This window comes from Eubalaena glacialis, chromosome 1 (genome assembly GCF_028564815.1).
Source record: "Eubalaena glacialis isolate mEubGla1 chromosome 1, mEubGla1.1.hap2.+ XY, whole genome shotgun sequence".
Classification (NCBI taxonomy): domain Eukaryota; kingdom Metazoa; phylum Chordata; class Mammalia; order Artiodactyla; family Balaenidae; genus Eubalaena; species Eubalaena glacialis.
The window spans coordinates 35,793,529-35,818,075 of NC_083716.1; the positions used below are offsets into that span (position 1 = coordinate 35,793,529).

The 24,547-nt window shown below is 36.9% G+C and overlaps 1 protein-coding gene across 2 annotated transcripts in view; it reads right to left on the reverse strand.

Moving 5' to 3' along the window:
* The window catches only part of HECTD2 (HECT domain E3 ubiquitin protein ligase 2), a 74,467-nt gene that overhangs the window by 34,296 nt on the left and 15,624 nt on the right, over positions 1–24,547 (reverse strand). For both annotated transcript variants that reach the window (XM_061195187.1, XM_061195196.1), the window contains exons 3-5: positions 2,941–3,079; positions 1,742–1,844; positions 1,233–1,322 (exon numbers count right to left, since the gene is read on the reverse strand). In XM_061195187.1, the coding sequence (XP_061051170.1) occupies positions 1,233–1,322; positions 1,742–1,844; positions 2,941–3,079 (332 nt within the window). The remainder of the gene's footprint in view (positions 1–1,232; positions 1,323–1,741; positions 1,845–2,940; positions 3,080–24,547) is intronic.

Below are 24,547 nucleotides of genomic sequence, written 5' to 3' on the forward strand. Positions count from 1 at the left end.
ACCCATGTACTCTTTCAGCTAACCCTTCATTTCTCTGCTTCCCTTCACAGCAAAACTCTCCAAGAGCTGTCTGTATTCACTATCTCTACTTCCTCTCCTCTCATGGTCCCTTCAACCCATTCCAAGTAGGCTTTGTTTCCACAACTCCACGGAAACGGCTCTTATTAAAGTCAGTCATCAATTATTCACCTTATCAAAGACATTGCTCAATTCTCTGTCCAAATCTTACTAAATCTCTCAGCAGCATTTGACAAGATTAATTATTACCTCCTTGAAACACCTTTGTTCTCTCTGCTGATGGCTGAGCCCTATCCATCTAATTAAATGGCAATACCATCCACTCAGTCTCCTTCTTCCCTCAAGTCCCACATCCAGTCTACAGAAGTATGTTTAGCTCTATTCCATAATATACTCAAAGTCTGAAAATGTCTCACTAGTTCCACTGCCAAAACCCTAGTCCAAACACTGACCCTTGTTTAGGTTTCGGCAATGCCTTCCTAACTCCTTTCTCTTGCCCCACTATAGACCATCCTCCACATAACATCCAGAGAGATCTTTCTAAACTATAAATCATGTCCGTCATCCCTTTGTTCCCAGCTTAAAATCTTTCAATGACTTTCAATTATAATTACAATGAAATTCAAACTCACATGGCCATAGAGAGCCCCCGGATCAGAAGAATCAACATATCCTGGAACTTGTTAGAAACATAACTCTTTCAATGACTTTCAATTATAATTACAATGAAATTCAAATTCACATGGCCATAGAGAGCCCCCGGATTAGGAGAATCAACATATCCTGGAGCTTGTTAGAAACACAAATTTTGGGGCTCTATCCTAGACCTACTGAATACTGAGAAGCCTTTTCTGTGATTCTGATACATGCTAAAATTTGAGAACCACTGATCTACAGATTCAATGTAATTCCAATACAACCAAATAATTTACCTCCTTTTGCTGAGTCAGTAAAGTGTGATTTTTATCTTAGCAAGCCTTTCTAAATAAGGACTGAACGTAAAAGTATTTTCTACTGAATTTTCATTTAATTAGAAAAATATAAGAATAAAATAATCTCTCTGAGAATTTCAACTAAATTTACCAAAAATTATATCAGAGTTTCTCATGTAATTATGTTACAAGGTGAGTTTTACAATATTTGTGTGGCTGCTTTTAAAATACAGAAGAGTCAAACAATTATGCTATTTGCATGTGTTCATAAATAATACTTACAGTATTAAGTAAGGCATCATATACAGCATTCACAAATTTAGCATTAATCCCAGAGTCTTCGATAGTATTAAACGAGGCAGAGGCATCTTTCTGCAAATTCAATTAAAGAACCAAGTGTATATAACATTTTAAGAACTAAACTAAGTAATATCTGAACCATAACTATTCCTTCATAATTTCTAATATTCTTAGTATGATGATAAAAAAGGACTGTTAGGGCAAAATTGCTAAAAATAAAAATAAATATATAAGGGTTATTTTAATAACTTTCTTTTCTAAAACTGAAAGAATGGAGTCAAACATTAACATTAGTACAAATAAAAACAATCTTTAAGATATCACTTAAGTAATATTTATTTGTGATACATACAATTTCAGAATTAATACCTATTTATGTTTGCTTAAACAGCTGCTTAAGCCAATACTGGGTAGAAAAAGAGGTTAATTTATAGTATCTTTTTTTGGAAAATTTAAACTAAAAGTGAAAAATGTGCTTTATGTGTTATTACCTTAAATGCAGCATTTAGTTCTGGGAAAGAATCAAACATTGTGAGATAAAAATCATGTACTGTTTTCCAATCTCCTGATGACTTAGCTTTTTCTACATCTTCCCTAAAATAAAAACATTTATTAGCCATAACAGATAAAAAATGTTATTCAGATAAAATAGCATTAATTCTTTATAGATAAATGTCACCCAACATGCAACTTGAAATAATGAAGCTGAATACAGAAATATGTTCCAGTTAATGTAAAGGTAGCTTATGAATTTATAATTCTTAATTGGATTAAGATATTAATCCAGCTTCAACTTCCCCATTTATTTGCTTTTTAAAAAGTTCATTTTTGACATGCTCCTTACAATTATCACTCTTCCCTTCCTTCACTTCATAGCCAAATTTCTTGACAGATTTTGTTTACATTCTGTCTCTACTTTCTCATTCCCACTTAGTCCTTCAAGTGTCCATTTGGGTTTTTTTAGTAGTTTTTACTACTAACATGGTTTTTATGATTTATATGTCACATAGTAGATGAAATCTCATTTTTTAAAAAGGACACGTTCTATTATTTTATTACCACCTTTACCTCCTCTTGCCTGTTTTTTTAAAAAAATTAATTAATTAATTAATTTTTGGCTGTGTTGGGTCTTCATTGCTGCACGTGGGCCTTCTCTAGTTGCGGTGAGCGGGGGCTACTCTTCGTTGTGGTGTGCGGGCTTCTCACTGTGGTGGCTTCTCTTGTTGCAGAGCATGGACTCTAGGAGCGTGGGGTTCAGTAGTTGTGGCATGTGGGCTCAGTAGTTGTGGCTCATGGGCTCTAAAGCGCAGGCTCAGTAGCTGTGGCGCACGGGCTTAGTTGCTCCATGGCATGTGGGATCTTCCCGGACCAGGGCTCAAACCCGTGTCCCCTGCATTGGCAGGCAGATTCTTAACCACTGTGCCACCAGGGAAGTCTCTCTTGCCTGTTTTGACTCATTTTCTCTTATTTAGTGTCTTTTGCTGCAACATTATCTATCCCTTACTGATTAATTATATGTTTGTTTTCACCTTCAACTTGAGACGTCTAGTCTTTTGTGTCTTCACTCTTGGCTAATACCTTATAATGAGCCACAAGTTCAATTAATTTCTCACACAAAAATATTAAATTATGTAAAGTGCTGACATGCAGATGACTATGTGTCTACATGTAACAGTGAGCCAAAACTTACAGAAAGTCTTTCATAGTTTTGGGCTGAACGGGAAGGATGGGTTCTGGAAGAACTGGGGTCTTCATTTCAGATGATAAAGCATCTATAGAGATGCGCTGTTTCTGTCTAACATCAAGGCAAATTGGTGGTAGGTCTCTCACTGTGAAGGATAAAAAAGCTTTCAATGTAAGTAATCATAAAATTTTTCCAAATTATAAAATGCCAGGCTAACTCAACATGAACAGAAAACAACGGATTATTTTGTATTGCATTCCCTTGGGATCATATAACAGAAAAACCCAGCACACTGAAGGGCACTTACTGGAGGGTCTGTTGCCACCTACCCAACTTCACCCATAGCAGATAAATTAGGCTGTATCTGACATTAAAAGTTATCTATAGATACAATACAGAGTTTTTCTTTCATCGCCTCCCTTCCCATAAATTTTCTTTCAGGGATTATTTCAGTGAAACTAGATGTTTTTAGTGTTTATTAGCTTTTGAATACACTTGCCCCTTGAATGATGTGGAGTTTGGGCACCGATCCCCCATGTAACTTTACAGTTGGCCCTCCACATCTGCGGTTCAGCATCTGCGGATTCAACCAAACACAGATTCTGTAGTACTATACTATGTATTTATTGAAATTTATTGAAAAAATCAGCACGTAAGTGGACCCACCCAATTCAAAGCCATGTTGTTCAAGGGTCAATTGTGTATGTAAATCAGTTATTTACATCCTCTGCAATTCTTTATTGGAGTTTTAGCATTTTATCATCAATTTGCATGAACATTTTATGTATTTTTCTTTTTTTCCAAATATCCGCCAGTTCATCGTTTGCCTTTCTGTTGCATTTAATAACCTTATAATTGTAAAATAAAACAAACACAGAAAAATCTCACAAAATAAATGTATGGCTTAATGAATTACTATAAGGCAAACGCCTCTGAAACCACTAACCAGTCAAGGAATAGTGCTACCAGCCCCTTCTTGTTCTGCCTATTCTAATTTTAATTTCTCTCAGTTTCTTTTTATCTCTTTCCTCATTTCTTTTTAAAATTTTAAATATTTCCTTCTTCTCATCTTCTAGTTCTCTTAAGGCATTATCTGTTACATTTGTTTGCTTTTGTGTGTTCCTTCTAGTTTATTTCTAAAATTAAAAAAAAAATCTAATTATTTCCTTTATTGTCACCTCATTTTTCATTTTTTGCAATTCTGATTTATGGCATTCTTTCAAGTGTCATATCATTTTCTTAATGAACTTTAGCTCATTTTGAAATAGTATTTTATCTATTTTTGTGGGCATGTGTTTCTGATGTGCTCCCATTGTTCAAGTGGCTGTTATTCTGTTTCTTATTCTTTTTTATTACAATACAATTTTGTAATTAAAAATTATAGAATTTGACCTTGTTTCTTTTCTGTAGCCAATTTTATTTGAAATTAATCTTCCCAAACTTTCAGAAGGAGGTGTAGCTCCCCCTTTTTTTGTTTTTATGTAGAACTCAAATACATGGTAGCTTCTCTCCGGGCTTTCCAGGCCCTGTTTCCCTCCTCCACTTTTATTCAGGTGATCTCTGTCCTTAATCTTTATTGTCCCAGTGCTGCTCAAATTTGATTCTAATCTCAGAATGGGCCCCCCCCCCCCGCCCCCCAGCCTGGAAGGGATCCCTAGTTTGGAGAATTCACAGGGGTTACCTGCTCCCTTCAGATCTCAGCATGGGCCCTCTGTATTCACCTGCTCTTGGCAAAACTCCTCCCAGTTTCAGCTTTTGTTCTCAAACTGGGCTCCTGAGCTTTCCAATGAATACCTGTTGCTTATTCTTAAGCTCTCTTGTTCTCGGGTCCATCAAACAGCCAAGATGCTTTCTTCTGCTCACACCATGGACATCTTCTGATTTTGGTGATCTGTCCTGCTATCTTTTGGGGCTTATGGGAACATTTTATGAGCTAATTCTGTGGTAAATGATGTCCATGATGTTTAATTCTGCTATATAGGTGGTGTGCATGTTTCACTGGGGATTCAGGGAGATTAAAAAACAATGCTGCTTCTGCTGCTACCTTCACAAAATCTTTTTGCCTTTTAATTTTATTTCTGAAAACAGAAAAGTATTTAAATAATACTTGTATTAGTTAATTTTATCAATCTATTCCTTTAGTATTTTTTATGATTAGTAAGCCAAGCCTTCCCTCTCTAGAGATCTGATAACCATGTATCTATTTTAATTTGTTTTCTTCATTATAGTACTTGTGAAGGATACACTTACCACATTGCCCGGCAAATAGTAAATGCTCAACAAATGTTCTCTATCATTTCTAGAATTTATTTTATTATATAAGAGGTAATACAATATAAAATATAAGTATTTTTTCCTAAATGGCCCGTTTCAGAATATCGTTTATGAAAGTATGTCATTGCACAATATTTTTTGATACTCTTATCATATATTAAGTTCTTTTATATACTGGGGTCTATTATTGGGCTATGCATATGATTCCACTGACCTGTTTATTATTGTACCAAACAATTTCAATTACTATAGTTTAATAATATCTATCAATACTTGGTAAGGCAGTAGGCTTGGTGAGAGATGGTTGGTGGCTGGGGCCAGAGCAGTGGTAGTAGAACTGATGAGAAATGGTTGGATTTGTGACATATTCTGCATATAGAATTAATAGGATATGCTGTTGGAAGGTATACTGGCAGAAAGGTAGAAATGCCAGAATCTGTTAAAAGAAAGACGAGCCAAAGATGACTGATAATTTAGCCTGACCAACTGGGTGAACGGTGAGACCATTTACTGAAATGGAGAACACTACAACACTAGAGAAAGTTTTTTTTTTGGCAGGGGGCAGTGGGGTTGGGGGAGGAGTCAAAAGTTTTCTTTTGGTCCCATTAAAGGTAAGATGCTCATGAGACATCCAAATGCAGATGCTGAGTAGATACGAGTCTTGAGTTCAGGGGAGTTGTGAAGGTTTATAGCTCACAGTTAAAATGCTCGATTAATGAGATTCCTAAGGAGAGTGTAAATAGAGAAGAAGCCTGAGAACTGAGTTCTGGGGACTGAGCCCTGGAGCAATCCAACACTGGAAGCTAATTAATTCTCCCTCTTTTATTTCAGAGTGAAAATATTAAAGGCTTGACTTTTATTTTGAATACAGCTCTAGTCTTATCTCATAATTCATCATGCAGTATTCTCATAGTTGCTATTTTCTAAACCTATAAGTTCAGTTTTAATTTTTTTAATGTAGAAATTAAAGAATCTATTTAAAAATTTTTTTCAGCCAGTATGCTTAAATTTCTTTTATTAATTCTAGTTTTGTGCCATTGCGGTCAAGGAATATAAACTTAACAATTCCTCATATGAATAATTTATTGAAAACAACTCTGTCCATATATTATGAAATTTTGTTTTTTAAAAAATTTATATTCTATTTGAAGGGGACAAAATGAGTTAACTACAGCAAATATCATAATTAATGGAGAAATATTACAAACATTCTCTTTTAAATAAGGACTGGAATAACATGGGAATAAAGGTACTATCAGCACATTTATTCAACACTGTGCTGGAGGTCCTAGCATGTATAAAGACAGAAAAGAGATTTTAAAGACTCAGGATTAGAAAGGAAGATAAAACACTGTCGTTTTCAAATGATTTGATTATAAACACAGACAAATCCAAAAGAATCTACAATTAGAAATAATAGAGGAGTTTTAGCAAGGTGGATGGATTAAAAAAAATCAATATATAACAGTCAACTGCAATTGTAAACACCAGCAACAAACAACTAGAAAATACAATTTTTAAAAATTTGTGGAATTATTAAAAATTAAGTACTAATAAATAAATTGTAAATCTCTGTAGAGAAAATACTAAAACTTTGTTGAGAGATTGAAAAAGAGATCTAAACAAATAGAAAGCAATACCATGTTTATGGCTAGAAATGCTGACGATCATAAAGAAGACAATTTTTCTTAATTGTTCTTCAGATTCAATGCAATTCAATAAAAATCCCAGCAATATTTTGGAACTTGCTGATTCTAAAAGTCATAGAACTGATTCTAAAAGTCATATGGAAGACCAAGTGCACAAGAATAGCTAAAGCATTTCTAAAGAAACACGAGTAAGAAGTGGGGACCTTGCTCTACCAGATATCAAAAATTGTGAGCTTATAGTAACTAAGGCAGTGTTTTACTGACACAGGATTAGTTAAGTTGACCAGGGGACTAGAGAATCCAGAATCATATCCATCCACACATGAAAGTTCAATATATGAAATATATGGCAGATCACTGGAAGAAAGAAAGGATTTGAAAATATGGTTAACCACATGGGGAAAAAATGAAGTTGGATTCCTATCTCATACCTTAAAAACTAGGAATAGGAAAATCCTTCTGATTTGGGGACAGAGAAAAGTTTCTTTAAGAGAAACTAAAAAGTGCAACTATAAAAAAACAGACATTTTTGACTCTGCTAAAATTAAAAACTTCTGATCATCAAAGATACCTTGAATTAAAAATATACGTTACAAGTTGGAGGGAAAATCTGAAACACATACAACAAAGGATGAGCACCAAGAATAGAGAGATATTTCCTAAAAATCATTGAGAAAAAGAGAAATAATCCAATAGAATAATGTGTAGAAGAATCAAACAGGCATTCTAGAGAAAGAAACACATATACCATACACACATCAAAAGACGTTCAGTCTCATTAGTGATTAAGAAAATGCAAATAAAGAGCATGAGACACAATCTTATATCCACTCAACTGGCAAGAATTAAAACGTATGATAATGTTAGAGAGGATGTAGATTAATTTGATATTTCACGTATTGCTGGCAGGAGTATTAACTTCCACAAACACTTTAAAAAACTGAAAAGCAGTTTGGCATTATCTTATAAAGATAATCATTTCCAGCAATTCACTCCTAAACAAATGTCCAAGAGAAATTTTGCATAAGTACATCAGAAGACATATACAAGAATATTCACAAAAGTATTGTTTCAGGAAAAAGAAATCTGAAAATAATCCAATTATCCATTACGCAGAGAATTGAATACATTGTGGTATATTTAGACAACACAGTATTTACACAGCATTCAGTGGAAATAAACTATGACACTGTAATATGTTATATTATACTATATTATACTATTTCATATCCCTATTATTAAAATAAAGCAACCAATAGAGCTCTGCATGGACCAAGGTCAGTGTCATGAACCAGAATTGTGATTAATCAAATTCTGTCATCTGAGGATCAAAAAACTGTTTTTCCCTAAACTTCTAGAGTTACCATACTTAATTTTATAATTAAACTTTTTAAATTTTGAGATAACTGTAGAATCCCATGTAGTTGTAAGAAATAATACAGAGATATCCCATGTACCCCTGACACAGACAGTCAGATATAGAACATTTCATCATTGTGTTGCCCTCATGGTGCCCTTTACAGCCACACCTACTTCCCCCTGCCTCCACCTTGCTTAAACCCTGGCAACCACTAATCTGTTCGTTCATTTCTATAATGTTGTCATTTCAAAAGTGCTATAAAAACAGAATCATATATATGCAACCTTTTGGGACTGGCTTTCTTTTACTCAACATAATTCTCCAGAGATTCATCCAGGTTGTTGCATGTATGAACAGTTTATTCCTTTTCATTGCTGAGCAGTAATCCATGGCATGGGTGTACTACAGCTTATTTAACCATTCACCCATTGAAGGACATCTGTTTGGAGTTACTATGAATAAAGCTGCTATAAACATTCACGTATAGGTTCTTGGGTGAAATTTCATTTCTCTGAGATAAATGCCCAGGAGGGCAATTGCTGGGTTAAATGGTCATTGCATGTTTAGTTTTTTAAGAAGAGCTGGAGGAATCATGTTCCCTGACTTCAGACTATACTACAAAGTTACAGTAATAACAGTATGGTACTGGCACAAAAACAGACACATAGATCAATGGAACAGGATAGAGAGCCCAGAAATAAACCCACACACTTATGGTCAATTAATCTACAACAAAGGAGGTAAGAATATACAATGGAGAAAAGACAGTCTCTTCACTAAGTGGTGCTGGGAAAACTGGGAAAGCTAAATGTAGAAGAATGAAATTGGAACATTCTCTAACACCATATACAGAAATAAACTCAAAATGGATTAAAGACCTAAGTATAAGACTGGATACTGTAAAACTCCTAGAGGAGAACATAGGCAGAACACTCTCTGACATAAATCACAGCAATATTTCTTTGGGTCTGTCTCCTAGAGTAATGGAAATAAAAACAAAAATAAACAAATGGGACCTAAAAGCTTAAACACTTTTGCACAGCAAAGGAAACCATAATATGAAAAGACAACCTATGAAATGGGAGAAAATATTTGCAAGCAATGCGACTGACAAGGGATTAATTTCCAAAATATACAAACAGCTCACACAGTTTAATATCAAAAAAACAAACAACCCAATCAAAAAATGGGCAGAAGACCTAAATAGACATTTCTCCAAAGAAGCCATACAGATGGGCAACAGGCACATGAAAAGATGCTCAGTATCACTAATTACCAGAGAAATGCAAATCAAAACCACAATGAGGTATCACCTCACACCACTCAGAATGGCCATCACCAAAAAGTCAGATTTTACAATTTTTTTCTTTTATGAATTGTGCTTTTGGTGTCAAGGCTAAGAACTCTTTTCTAGCCCTAGATCCTGAAGATTGTCTCCTATTGTTTTGGTTTTTTTCCCTAAGTGTTTTATAGTTTTACATTTAAGTCAGTTATCCATTTTCAGTTAATATTTGTATAAGGTGTGAGATCTGGGTCGATATTTATACATGTCCAATTACTCCAGTACCAATTGTTGAAAAGGCTATCTTTCTTCTATTGAATTGCTTTTGCTCCTTTGTCAAATTGTAACTGGGCATATTTACATGGGTCTATTTCTGGGCTCTCTATTCTATTCCACTGATCCCTGTATTTATCCCTCCACTAATACCTCACTGTCTTGATTACTTGTAGCTATATAGTAAATCTTGAAATCAGGTAGACTGATTTCTCCCACTTTATTCTTTTTCAAAATTGTTTTTGTTTTTCTAGTTCCTCTGCCCTTCCACATAAATTTGAGAATAATCTTGTCTATAGCTGCTAAAAAAAAAAAGAAAAGAAAAGGTTTATGGGATTTTGATACAAATTATGTTAAATTTGTACATCAATTTGGGGAGAATTGGCATCTTTACTACATCAAGTCTTCCCATTCCTGAACACAGTATTTAAGTCTTAAAATTTCTTTCATTAGTAATGTGTAATCCTTAGCATATAAGTCTTGTAATGCTTGCTAGACTTATACTTAAGTATTTTATTTTTTAATGTGATTATAAATGATACATATTTTAAATTTCAGTGTACATGTATTTACTGCTAACATAAACACAATTGGTTTTTGTATGTTATATCCTTCAACTTACTAAACTCATCTATTAGTCCTAGGAGTTTTGTTGTTGATTTCTTGGGATTTTTTTATGTAGATAATCATGTCATCTGCAAATAGGGACAGTTTTACTTCTTACTTTCTGATCTGGATGTCTCTTCTTTTTCTTGCCTTATTTTGCTGACTAGAACCTCCAATGCTATGTTGAATAAGGGTGGTGAGAACAGACATTTTTTTGCATTGTTCCCAATCTTAAAAGGAGAAAGCATTTAGTTTTTCACCATTAAGTAAAATGTTAGCTGTACATTTTTTATAGATGCTCTTTACCAAGTTAAGGAAGATCTCCTCTATTCCTATTTTTTGAGACTTTCTTTTTGTTTTTTTACCATGAATGGGTGTTGAATTTTGTCAAATGCTTTTGATATAATCATGTGATTTGTATTATTAGACTGTTAATATAGTAAATTACATTGATTGATTTTCAAATATGGAAACAGTTTGCATTTCTGGAATAAACTCCACTTGATCATGGTGTATAATTGTTTTTATATATTGCTGAATTCTATTTGCTAATATTTTGTTAAAGATTGGTCTATAATTTTTTTTTTTACTATGTTTGTTTGGTTTTGGTGTTGGAGTAGCATTAGTTTCATAAAATGAAATGGGAAGTGTTCTCTCCTTATCTACTTTGGGAAGAGATTGGATAAAATTGGTGTTAATTCTTTTCTGAACATTTGGTAGAATTCTCCAGTAAAACTGTCTGGACCTGGATTTCTTTTTTAAGAGTTCTAAAATTATGAATTCAATTTCTTTAATATTTATAGGGCTATTCAAACTATATACTTCATACTGGATGAGTTGTGGTAGTTTGTATTTTTTTGAGTAATTGGTCAATTTCATGTAGTTTGTCAAATTTATGCAGAGTTGTTTGTGGCATCCCCCGCCCACCCTTTTTACTGCCTGTAGGGTCTGTTGTGATATCCCATTTCATTTGTGATATTGATGAGCTATGTCTTCTTTTTGTCAATTTTATGACAGAGGTTTATCAATTTTATTCATTTGTTAAAAAAAAACCCAGCTCTTTGTTTCACTAATTTTTCTCTTTTCTCTTTGTTACTGATTTTTTGTTCTTATCTTTTTATTTCCTCCCTTCTGTTTGCTTTGGGTTTATTTTGATCTTCTTTTTCTAGGTTCTTAAAGTGGGAGCTTAGATGTTGGTTTTGAAACTTTCCCTTTTACCTAATGCATGCATTGATTGCTATACATTTCCCCTTTCCAAACTGCTTTAGAAGTATTTTGATATGCTGTATTTTAATCTTCATTCAGTTCCATTCATTTTTTTAAATTTCCCTAGAGACTTCCTCTTTAACCCATGGGTTATTTAGAAGTATGTTGTTTGGTTTCCAGGTGTTTGGAGATTTTCGTTTTATTTTCTGTTATTGATTTCTAACTTGATGCAACTGTGGTCAGAGAACATATTCTGCATTATTTCAATTTTTAAAAATCATTGAGATTTGTTTTATGGTCCAGGATGTGGTGTTGGTACACGTTCTGTGGGCACTTGAAAGGCATGTGTATTCTACTGTTGTTGGGTGGAACATAAATGTCTATTAGATCTTGTTGGTTGATGATGCTGTTGAGTTCTTCTATACTCTATATCTTTGCTGATTTTTCTCTCTAGGTCTATCAAATCCACAGTTACAGTTAGAGACTTCAACACCCAATTGTGGATTTTTCTGTTTCTCCTTTCATTTCTACCAGTTTTTGCTCTACATATTTTACAACTCTATTGTTTGGTATGTACACATTTATGATTGCTGTATCTTCTTGATGATCATCCTTTTTATCATTACATAATATCCCTCTCTGCCTCCAGTAATTTTCTTTGTTCTAAGTCTACTTTATCAGATATTAATATAGCCATTACTGTATACCTTTGTCCATCCTTTCACTTTCAACCTGCCTATATTGCTATATTTGAATTGAGTTTCTTGTAGACAGCATATAGTTGGGCATGTTTTTAACCTACTCTGCCAATCTCTGTCTTTTAATTGATGTATTTAGACCGTTTGCATTTAATATAATTATTGATATGTTAGGGCTTAAGTTCTACCATTTAATATTTTTGTTTTATCCTTGGTCGTTCTTATTTTTCCTGCCTCCCTGTGAATTACTTGAACATTTTTTAGAATTCCATTTTGATTTATCTGTAGCGTTACCGAAAGGTTGCTCTAGATGTTACATTATATACACATAACTTATTTTAGTCTACGGTGTCATCATTTTACCAGTTGGAGTAAAGTGTAGAAATTGTACCTGCTTTTACATCTCTTTACACTTCTCTGTTTATAATTACCTTAAGTATTTACTTACATACATTTAGAACCATACCAGTGTTATAATGTTTGTTTCCATTGTCAACCATAATATATAAAACACAAAAGGAAAAGGAAAGTCTACTGTATTACCTAGTTTTTGCTTATCATGTTATTTCTTTTTCTTGATGTTCAAGGTTCCTTCTTTTATTGTTTCTTTTCTGTTTAGGGAACCTCTTAATGCACTTTTAGACCATCTACTGGCAACAAATTCTGTTTGTTTTCTTCCATCTGAGAATGTCTTGATATCCTCTCCATTCCTGAAAAACACTTTCACCAGGTGTAGGATTCTGGGCTGGCAGTTCTCCCAGCCACTTCCTTCTGGCCTCCAGGGTTACTGATAAGAAATCTGCTGTTATTTGAAAGGTTTTCCCCTAGCAGTAAAGGTATCCTGTTTCTCTGGCTGCTTTTAAACATTTTGTTGCTGTTGTCTTTAGTTTTCAGAGGTCTAATTATGATATGACTTGATGAGGATTTCTTTGGGTTTACCCTGTATGCGATTTGCTCAGCTTCTTGAACCTACAGGTTCATGTCTCTTGCCAAGTATGGGAAGCTTTCAATTATTTTTTGAGTGCTTTTTCAGCCTACCATCTTCTTCCTCTCCTTCTAAGACTCCAATGACAAGAATGTAATGTCTTTTATATATACTACCAAACGTAAAATAGATAGCTAGTGGGAAGCAGCTGTATAGCACAGGGAGATCAGCTCCGTGCTTTGTGACCACCTAGAGGGGTGGGATAGGGAGGGTGGGAGGGAGAGGCAAGAGGGAGGATGTATGGGGATATATGTATATGTATAGCTGATTCACTTTGTTATAAAGCAGAAAATAACACACCATTGTAAAGCAATTATACTCCAATAAAGATGTTAAAAAAAAAAAAAAAAGAATGTAATGTCTTTTGTTATAGTCCCACAGGTCTCTGAGACGATTCTCTTTTTCTTTCCAGTCTATTTTCTCTTTATTGTTCAGACTGGGTAATTTCCATTGTTCTATATTCCAGCTCTTTAACTCCTGTTTCTTCCATTCTGCTGCTGAGCCTATCCACTAAGCATTTTACTTTGGTTACTGTATTTTGTCAAGTATTAATACTTCCAAACCAACAGAATAGATTAATATTCTATAGATTCTAAATTCTACAATAATGAAATGTAATTCCATTAATTCCATTCTAATGTAATCAGAATATATTTTCTACTAAGCAAACAGAATCATCAATCATCACAGCAGTAACACAGCTATAAGGTCCTCCTTCCTTCCTTATTCACTCTCCCAATCAAGCAGCTAACTTTGGATCTATCACTGACTTCAAATTTTATTAGTGTTAAGAGTATCTTTTTTTTTAATTTAATTTTATTTTTGGCTGCATTGGGTCTTCGTTGTTGTGCGCAGGCTTTCTCTAGTTGCGGCGAGCGGGGGCTACTCTTTTGTTGCGGTGCGCAGGCCTCTCATTACGGTGGCTTCTCTTGTTGCGGAGCACAGGCTCTAGGTGTGCGGGCTTCAGTAGGTATGGCATGCAGGCTCAGGAGTTGTGGCTCGTGGGCTCTAGAGCGCAGGCTCAGTAGTTGTGGCGCATGGGCTTAGTTCCTCCGTGGCATGTGGGATCTTCCCGGACCAGGGATCAAACCCATGTCCCCTACATTGGCAGGCGGATTCTTAACCACTGTGCCACCAGGGAAGTCCCAAGAGTATCTTTAAAATAACCTTTCACATTAGAAGATAGTACAGAGATGCCAATTTCTTATACTCAACAGCAACGGTTTTCAAATTTTACTGTTTATCAGAATCACCTGAAGACCTTGTTGAACTAAAACAAAGACTACTAGGCCCTCTCAAAGTTTGTGATTCAGTAGGTCTGGGGTGGGGCCCAAGAATCTGCATTTCTAACATGCAAGTCTGAGGATCACACTGAGAAATGTTGTTCAGTGGTTTAAGGAGAGAACAATGATGCTGACAACATAAAACAGAAGATTAAATTTCTTTCATTTAGTTCTGTAACTGAGTTTTAAACCCTTTATTAAATATGGAAATAACTAATTTCTAGCAATTTATACTTTAAGCACAAATTGGACAGAAGTTCAATTTATTAGTGAGGAAAATGTGGTATCTCTGAAAATTATTTGTTATGGGTTATGTTTGGCAATCATTATTAAAGGGAAAGAGTGTTGCAGAAAAGAACCTCTCTCCAACACCAGTCTTTTATTATTATATTTTGAGGCTCCTCTACAGTTTCTCTTCCTCTTCACCAGGCTTACCCTTTCCTATCCCTTCCTGCACACCTCTCTCAACCTGGCTATAAACACCCACTATTAGAAACAAACAAACTCATTCATATATAAATTAACTTATTCACTCATAGAGCATATATACACATTTTTATACCCACTCATTTTTATTAATACCATACTGAGGTGGAAGAGTGAAATTTTATTTAGTAGGAGAACTGGATTTTGGCAAAGACTGAGAGTGGGGAGATTCTTACATAAGAGAAATCGCAATGCCAAAGCCGAGAGGATTATAGGGTGAGGTTAGAATTAGAGGCCTAGATGGAATTTATTTTTAGTTTGGAAGGTAACTTGGACTGAAGAGTAATGCAGAATGCTAACGTACTATGTTAATAGGACTTGAGTCAGAAAGAAAGGCAGAATCCTTTGCTCACATTAGTGAATGAAAGCCAATCTACAGGATGTGACATTCAGCTATTAAGAAAGGAAGAATAACAGCTCACAGCTGCTCTCACGTCCCCGAATATCAAGGCATTGTTTCCAGAGACAGGCTTTCAGCCTGTTCTCGCAGATGGTTATTAAAATCTAATTCAAAAGAGAAAATCAGTAACTGTGGTGATGAAGGATTAATTAAATCTCAAACCGATATTATAAATAGAACAGGCAAATCTTTGTTCTATCATATGCAGTTTTCTCTGCAATACAGAATATCGTAATATGCTGAAAAAAGTCAAAATATATTTACCAGTGAACCTGTCATTTAGGTTTCATTCAGCCAATACTTGGGACTACTCTGTGCTAAATTGATAAACGGTAATCATTCTCCCTTTCTTTTAATATAGTGTTGCCAATTTTAGTTGGTTGCTTAGAAACATTAAGTAAAACACTTAATGCCATGCAAGGAAAATAAGGGTTATGGTGGGGGCTGGTAGCGTATTTTTAAAAATGTGAAGATCATAATATAACGATATATATGGGTGTGAGATTATTAGCCAAATTTTACCAGCTCACTGTTTTCAAGAAGCTAGTGCAGGTTGACTCTGGTTGGAGACGAGTAATATGTAGCTTTCCACAGCTGCACCCCCAGGATGAAGACTGACACTGTAAACTGGTCATATGATTAGGAGACTGAAGACAGTTCCTGGTCGGCCAGCACAGGTAGCAAGAGCAGCATCAAAGGTAACAAGAGTCTCTATGTAGGTTAGGTGTTCCATAGGAGGAACCTGGGTCTCTGTTCCTTAACCCCCTACTGCTGGAGAGGAAACACTGATATAAAGGTTTGCTGCTGGTGAAACACTGCTGCAAAATGCTATACCCTAAGTGTCATCCCAAATAATTTGTAATTAAATAAGTAATAAGTAATGGAAAAAGCACCAGCCTTGGAAGTAAGGCCCTAGGTCCTGTTGCTGGCTAGGTTACTTACTTTCATAACCGTGGACAAGTCAATGAAACTCCTTGGGCCTCAGCTGTGACATTATAAAATGAAACAGATGGCCTAAGTCTGTTGTTCCCAAGGCTCCTAAGAAGAACTTCAAGGGCCACGTCAGGGGAATGGTGCTGTGTCGACGTGTCTACTCAGGGAGGCTCAGCTTTTCTCTGCTTAATATACTGATGGTCTGAGAAAAATTGTTTTTCAAAATGTGTTTTGCTCCGAAAATAAAAGTAACAAAAATAGGTTTGAAAACCACTGGTTCAATAATTTCTAACTTCCATCTCTAAAACTTTTAAGAACAAAATGGACAGGACTTATAAACCGACCAAAAAAGGTAAACATTCTCTATTATTCAATATAATATAATGACCTATAATAGAAAAATGGAAGGAGCCTGGAAACTTAACATGAATATGTCATTTAAACACCTGATTTTAGTTACAACCTCCTGCCCTACAACAGGGTAAAGGAAAAAGTTCTGAAATAAGCCTCAAAAGACCTGGCTTCTCTTTCTGGATCTGCATCTTACAATTCACATGACGTGGTAGTTTTAAAATATGTCCATAAATTCTTTGATATTCCTCCCATCAAAAGATGGAGTCTAATTCTTTTCCCTTTGAACCTGGGCCAGCTTCAGTGGTTCTCTGCGGATGAAAAATGTGGCAGAATGCTGTATGACTAGATTACAGAATAAAGCTGAACTTTCTATCATGTATAAACACAAGTAGCAAAACTGAATCCTAAATTTACATGGAAGTAGGTGCTAGTAAACTATGAAATGTCAAACAAAACTCAACAAGGATCAAACAAAATCAGTATGTTGGCAAATTAACCCTTTAAATCAAAAAACTCAGGTGTAGAAGATATTTTACAACTCATAATTCCCCATTTTCTCAGTCTATAGATGAGTAAACGAAGGGTCTCGAGGGCTAGGTTTAACGTCTAAGGTCCTAATGACGGCTACTAGTAGTAGGAAACTCAAAGATGCAGTTCTTATTTAGTATCATAATTGACAACCTGCGAGTGCTGGGCAGGTAATAAGCGAGCTACAATTTGAAGGATCCCTCTAGCAGTTCAGTACTCTGTACTGCTTCTGACTACTTCAGTAGTGGCAAGCCATGGAAACAGGGAGAGACCAGAGTGGATTACTCATAACAGGTGGTGTTTACATCCTTGTCTATAGGATGACTTTTCTGAACATTTGGCAAAAAATAAAATTGAAGGTGGGAGAGAGAAAGGAAGAAAGAAGGGGAAAAAAACCCCACTCTGACTCACAGGACTTTAGCCATCAGAGCCAAGTAAAGTGACACATTCATTAGTGTTTGGAGATGTACTTTTTACTAAGTTCAATGGTGTGTGTGTTTGTAAAACTACAATGAAAGCATACATAAAATGTTCTTTTATGGGTCTAGTTATAAAAATATTCAAAAGTCCTTTTTATACAAGGTTATCTCTAATAGAATAGATGCCCTATACTGGACGTATCTTAGAGAATTTATTGTAGCCTTGAGATAGGTTACAGGGTGAACTGGCCAGAAACCCAGAAAAAGTACCTCCCATATATTTCCTCATTCAGTAAATTATTTACTGAGTAAAGACTCTGTGTACCATGGACACTGGATCCTGGAGATACACAGAAATTGCATATGCACTTACTGTTGGACTCAACAATTCCACTTCTAAGAAACCCTACAGATAAACTTGCATAGGAACAAAATGACATATGTACAGAGCCATTCATTGGGGCATTGTTTACAAAAGCAAAAGACAAAAAAACAACTAATTTATTTTAATAGGATCTTAGTAAGCCCAATACAATGGAATATAATTATAAAAAAAGAGTAAGGAAGCTCTTTATGTACTGACATAGAAAGATATCCAGGGTACATTAAGAAAAAAAACAAGGTGCTGGTAATGTGTAGGTAGTTACTTTATTTTAAGATAAAGTGGAAAATCAGAATGAATATTTATATTTGCTTTCATTTACATAAAGAAACACAGGAAAGAATACAGAAGACAGCAGGGAAGAGTGTGAAAGTGAGACATCTGAAACGTACCTAATTTTATAGTTTTGATTTTTGAAACACAGAAGTGTGCTATCCATTCAAAAAATTAACTTTAATATAAAAAAAATTAGACTAGGCTTTTCCCTCTCCAAAAAGAAGCTTAAGGAGTTTATAGACTAGTAAAGAGACAGACGAATCAACAAATCAATGCAGCAAGGTACTCTAAGTTCTTGACAGATATATCGCTCCCATAGGCATGGTTAAGAAAAGCTAAGTCCAAGATTACTGACTCTGACCTACAAAAGGATCTTGGAGATTTAGTCCAAAATCAATTCATTCTCCCAGGAATCCTGGAAATGGGGTCATTTGAGGCCTTGGAGATACTTTTTCTAAGATGGAAATCCTACAGCAGTTACTGTGAGTACTTTTCTCTCCCCAGATGGCAAGTCCTGTGCTGGGTTTCTTCTCACAGTTTGTTTCCCTTTCTGCCTCTAAAGCTGCTTTTGGAGAAACTGTGAAAACTCTGTGGTACTTCACCTGCGAATAGATCACAGCATCCCACCACACACAGATCCAGCACCATCTGAGCTGAAGACCACGCTGTTCTCTTGGCTCTTCCAGAGCAGCAAAGAGCACGGGACGCATTTCTCCAGAGTGTGTAAAAACTGCACAGTTCATTACGTCACCTCAGGGCTCTTCTAGAGTAAACTCATAAAACAGACTGAGCTGGGAGAGGAACAGTGCCCCGGAGCACTGTCACAGTTAACGTCAACTCCTTCTGAATTACCAAGAGCGCAAAGATATTTTAAAAGGTTTGGAGAGGAATTATTTCCTTTCCTTTAAAGATGGTCTGTGCTGTTTAAAGATGTTTTAAATAATCTGACAGGAGCATAACCACTGTAGAAAGGAAGGTACAAAAGAGTAAGAGAGGATGTAGTGCTTACCACCCCGCACCATTACTTACCATTTACATTGTTTTTCTGAAGATGTATCATCCCCAGCAGCTGTTATAGTAGGTAAAACTCCCACACTTCTCTGATCTTTCAAAGGACAGCCAACTCGAGAGGCATACCTAGTCATGTGATCTACAGGGAGGAAAGGCATCCCTCAGCTGTTAGGTAAACCCACGCTGGGCTTTTGCAGCTTCTCTAATACCACTTGAAGATCAGACGGGGAGACAAGCTGTTAGAGAATACCCAGCACAGGTCCCGCTAGAGGGAGGGAAATTGTAATAAATGCCAAGAATGAGGCATCTTTGAGGAAACAATCTTATTGGCAAGAGAGGCTTCGCAAAAGATCAAGGAATTATAAACACGCTTACATTTGGAAGACTTTGTCTAACTTCCCACTCAATAAAAGACTTCTTTTGCAGCAGCCTTGACATATGAACTCCATGCCGAATTCAAGCAGCATCCAGACAGAACAGCTAGGAGAAGTCAGCACTAGGAGTTCCAACATGGTAAAGGAAGTCTGCTAAAAGGCCTATTCCTATAGAGTGACATATATACAAATACTCCAAGTTTAGGGTCGGGCTGAGTGCAGATTCCACAATAATGGAACAGATGAGAGGGAAGCAGACAAGTGGCGGGAGCCCAAGTAGGTGGACCACATTCTGAGTCAATACATGCACCCAGGGAGGAGACAGGCAGGTGTGGGCAACACGCTGGTGAGCTGGGCTCAGAGATCAAGATAGTAGCAGTGTAGAAAGAATGGAGTATAGTGTCAGTGGGAATCAAAAGCTAAGGAATTTGAACAAACAGCCCAAACGAAGACGGTTATGGCTATGCATCCTTTCCTTTTGACTCCCTGTCATTCTCCTTAGCAGACAATTCAGTGTTCATAAGGTTTCTAACCCTCTGCTGTAGGCTGAACTGTGTCAGCCAGAAAGATATGTTGAAGTCCTAAACCCCCAGGACCTGTTAATGTGACTTTATTTGGAAATAAGGTCTTTGTAGTTGTAACTGAATTAAGATGAGGTCATACTGGATTGGGATGGGCCCTAATCCAGGGACTGGCGTCCTTACAAGAAGAGAGAAATTTGGGCACAGAAAGACATACAGGAGAGAAGGCCATGTAAAGATAGAGGCAGAGACTGCAGTGAGGCATCTACAAGCCAAGGGACACCAAGAATTGCTGGCAACCAGCAGAAGCTAGGAGAGAGGCATGGAACAGATTCTCCCTCAGAAGCTTCAAAAGGAACCAACCCGGCCAACACCTGGATTTTAGACTTATAGCCTCCAGAACCAGGAGAGAACAAATTTCTATTTTTTTAAGCCACCAAGTTCGTGGTGCTTTGTTGCAGAAGCCCTAGGAAACTAACACATTCTCCAAGGAGATGACTAAACTCATGGCAAGAAAAACTTCCATTTCCTTCTCCTACTTGCTCTCTTCCCTCAAGTCCATAGTTTGAGCAAGAAGTGCCCTTCTTTCCTTGCTGGAGCCAACACCTCAACCGCTATGCTTGTCTTCATCTTGGATCCTATTCTTATACCACTTCTCTATTCTCTCTGTTCATTTTATTAGTTTATGTTCCTACTGCAACTTTAACCTCTCCCTGTGTCAGATCTTTTCGCTTGACCACACTACCCTGCAAGATTCCACTGATCTAGTTTCTGCTTTATAACACACCATTGTAAAGCAATTATACTCCAATAAAGATGTTTAAAAAAAAATTTTATCTGACTTGGCTTTAAAAAAAAAAAAAGATTCCACTGTTCTTTCTTTCTTCCTTCCAGTTCAAGCTACTCTAAAGGCTGTCTACACTGCCCCTAGATTCTTACCAGATTAGTGGTAACACCATTTATCAGCTCACAGCTCTTTAAGTCAGAGGTCTTGGTGGGTGTGGCTGGGTTTTCTACTTGGGGGTCTCTCAAGGTGGAAGCTGGGCTGGACTCTGGGGAAGAATCCTCCTCCGAGGTCCTCAGATTGCTGGCGGAACTCACTGTTTGCAGTTGAGACTGAGGTCCCATCTCCTCGCTGACTGTCAGCCAGCGCTGCTCTCAGCTTCCAGGGACCCTCACAGGTTGCCACGGGCTGCCCCCAGGCCCTTTGGCGGTATCCCAGCCTACTGTTTCAGGGCTGGCAGCAGGATCCCTTGTGTCCAATCCCCTTAGTGCTTCCAATGCCTCTGCCTTTGCCTTCTGCAACCAGTGGGAGAAAGCTCTCTGCTTGTAAAGGCCTCACGTTACAAGGTTTTGCCTACCTGGATAATCTCCCTATTTTAAGGTCAACCAATTAGTAGCCTTAATTAGATCTACCCCTCAACTTTTTACAATTTGAATTCGCCTCATCCCATCCTACTGAAACTGTTCTCAAAGTCACCAATAAACACATTAACCAACAAATCCTTGGCTCTGCCTCAGGGCTTACTCATCTTGTCCTCTCTTATCAATGGCATTATTGACTAAATCCTCTTCTTTAAACTTTCTTTTCCCTTGAATTTCCAAGTCATAGCACAACCTGGGTCTCTTAGCTCCTTCAGGGCTCATTTCCTTTTCTTTTTACCAACTCTACTTCTTTTAAACTACCTTTGACTCTCTTTTCCTTTTTCTGTCTCTGCCATTCATTAGCTACATAAATTCATGCAGGGCAAGCACTTACAACTCTCTGTGGCTTAAGTTTCCTTACCCTTGGACTAGGAAAATAATTCCTATCTCAGGCTGCTGTAGGGACTACTGGAGTCTATATCTGTACAATGCTTGGAACTGTGCCCGACACGCAGTGGGCACTATATGAAGTCGCTGGTGTGGCTGCTGTTGTTACTGCTCTGGTGCGTCCACTCGCACAGCTCTTTCCAGTTCCGAGTTCCCTCTTGTTTCGCCCTATGGGATAAATACTTGCTAAGATCCCCTGATGAACAAGGGGACTCCCCTAGGCTCTGCAGGGGTTACAAAGGTATTTATTCCCTCTTGAAACATACAGTCTAGGAGATTAAAGTACACAAATGATATTACACAAGGTTGAGAGACTAAAAGAGGTGAGAAAAAACCCCCTAAATTGTAAGAAGGGAAGAATTACATCTGGTTAGGGAGAATCAGTAAAGGTTTAGTAAAAAGGTAGCTTTGAAGAACAGACAGGATCTGACAGGTAGAGAAGAGGGGAGAGTGTGTTCCAGGCAGTGGGAAAAAACTGCAAAAACTCCGTGGTAAAAAGGTGTGAGGCATCCCGGAGAATAGTTGAAATGTAAGTATGTAGGAGAAAGACGGGAGATAAAGTAGAAAAGCTGTCATATTACGAATATACTTGCGTGTCAAGGTGAAAATTTTTTATTTAATTTTGGAAGCTAGGGAGTATGGAGATGATGTAATTAGAGTCGTGTGATTAATGTGATATGATTAATCAGGCAAGAGAAACAAGTCAATCAGGAGTTTCCTCTGTCTCTCAGAACAAGAGTTCTGTTGTCAGAAAATGTGGGATTGAATTGTGCTTCTGTCACTTAGCAGCATGACTGTGGCCAAGTCACTTACCCTGTCTGAGCCCCAATTTTCTTATGGGTGTGAGAAGCAGAATTTTAAGATGGCTGGTCGATTCTCAGCCTCCTGGTGTTCCATCCTGATCACCTTGCATAACATGACAAAAGGGGTTGTGCAGATCTAATTAAGGCTACTAACTGGTTGACCTTAAAATAGAGAGATTATCCAGGTAGGCAAAACCTTGTAACGTGAGGCCTTTATAAGTAGAGAGCTTTCTCCCACTGGTTGCAGAAGGCAAAGGCAGAGGCATTGGAAGCACTAAGGGGATTGGACACAAGGGATCCTGCTGCCAGCCCTGAAACAGTAGGCTGGGATACCGCCAAAGGGCCTGGGGGCAGCCCGTGGCAACCTGTGAGGGTCCCTGGAAGCTGAGAGCAGCCCTGGCTGACAGTCAGCGAGGAGATGGGACCTCAGTCTCAACTGCAAACAGTGAGTTCTGCCAGCAACTGAGGACCTCGGAGGAGGATTCTTCCCCAGAGTCCAGCCCAGCTTCCACCTTGAGAGACCCCCAAGTAGAAAACCCAGCCACACCCACCAAGACCTCTGACTTAAAGAGCTGTGAGCTAATAAATGGTGTTGTTTTTAAGACATTAGGTTTGTGATAATTCGTTAAGCAGCAACAGAAAACTATACAGCAACGATTCTAATACCTATTCTATTTTATGTGATTGCTCAAAGAAAATTACATGAAAGGCTTCCCTAAATTGTAAATATTATACGAATAAAGGTTACAGTTAGTATCTAGTTAATGTCTAAAATAGAAATCATCTCTCTCAACTCCTCTCCCCCATCAAATAAGCTCATTTTATTTATTTATGGTATAATGGTATCACAATTATAAGTTTGTTTTGTTGTGGGTTGCAGGACTGTGACATACGGGCACTGGTGCCTCCTTAGAGTAAGACTGAGGTAATGAAATATGCTTGTATGTCTGTATGTAAATAAAAGAAGAAAGACCCCGAATAGCCAAAGCAATCTTGAGGGAAAAAACGGACCTGGAGGAATCAGACTCCCTGACTTCAGACTATACTACAAAGCTACAGTAATCAAGACAATATGGTACTGGCACAAAAACAGAAATGTAGATCAATGGAACAGGATAGAAAGCCCAGAGAGAAACCTACACACCTATGGTCAACTAATCTATGACAAAGGAGGCAAGGATATACAATGGAGAAAAGACAGTCTCTTCAATAAGTGGTGCTGGAAAACTGGACAGCTACATGTAAAAGAATGAAATTAGGACACTCCATAACACTGTACACAAAAATAAACTCAAAATGGATTAAAGACCTAAATGTAAGGCCAGACACTATAAAACTCTTAGAGGAAAACATAGGCAGAACATTCCATGACATAAATCACAGCAAGATCATTTTTGAGCCACCTCCTAGAGTAATGGAAATAAAAACAAAAATAAACAAATAGGACCTAAAGAAACTTAAAAGCTTTTGCACAGCAAAGGAAACTATAAATAAGACGAAAAGACAACCCTCAGAATGGGAGAAAATATTTCCAAATGAATCAACGGACAAAGTATTAATCTCCAAAATATACAAACAGCTCATGCAGCTCAGTATTAAAAAAACCAACAACCCAGTCAAAAAGTGGGCAGAAGACCTAAATAGACATTTCTCCAAAGAAGACATACAGATGGCCAAGAGGCACATGAAAAGATGCTC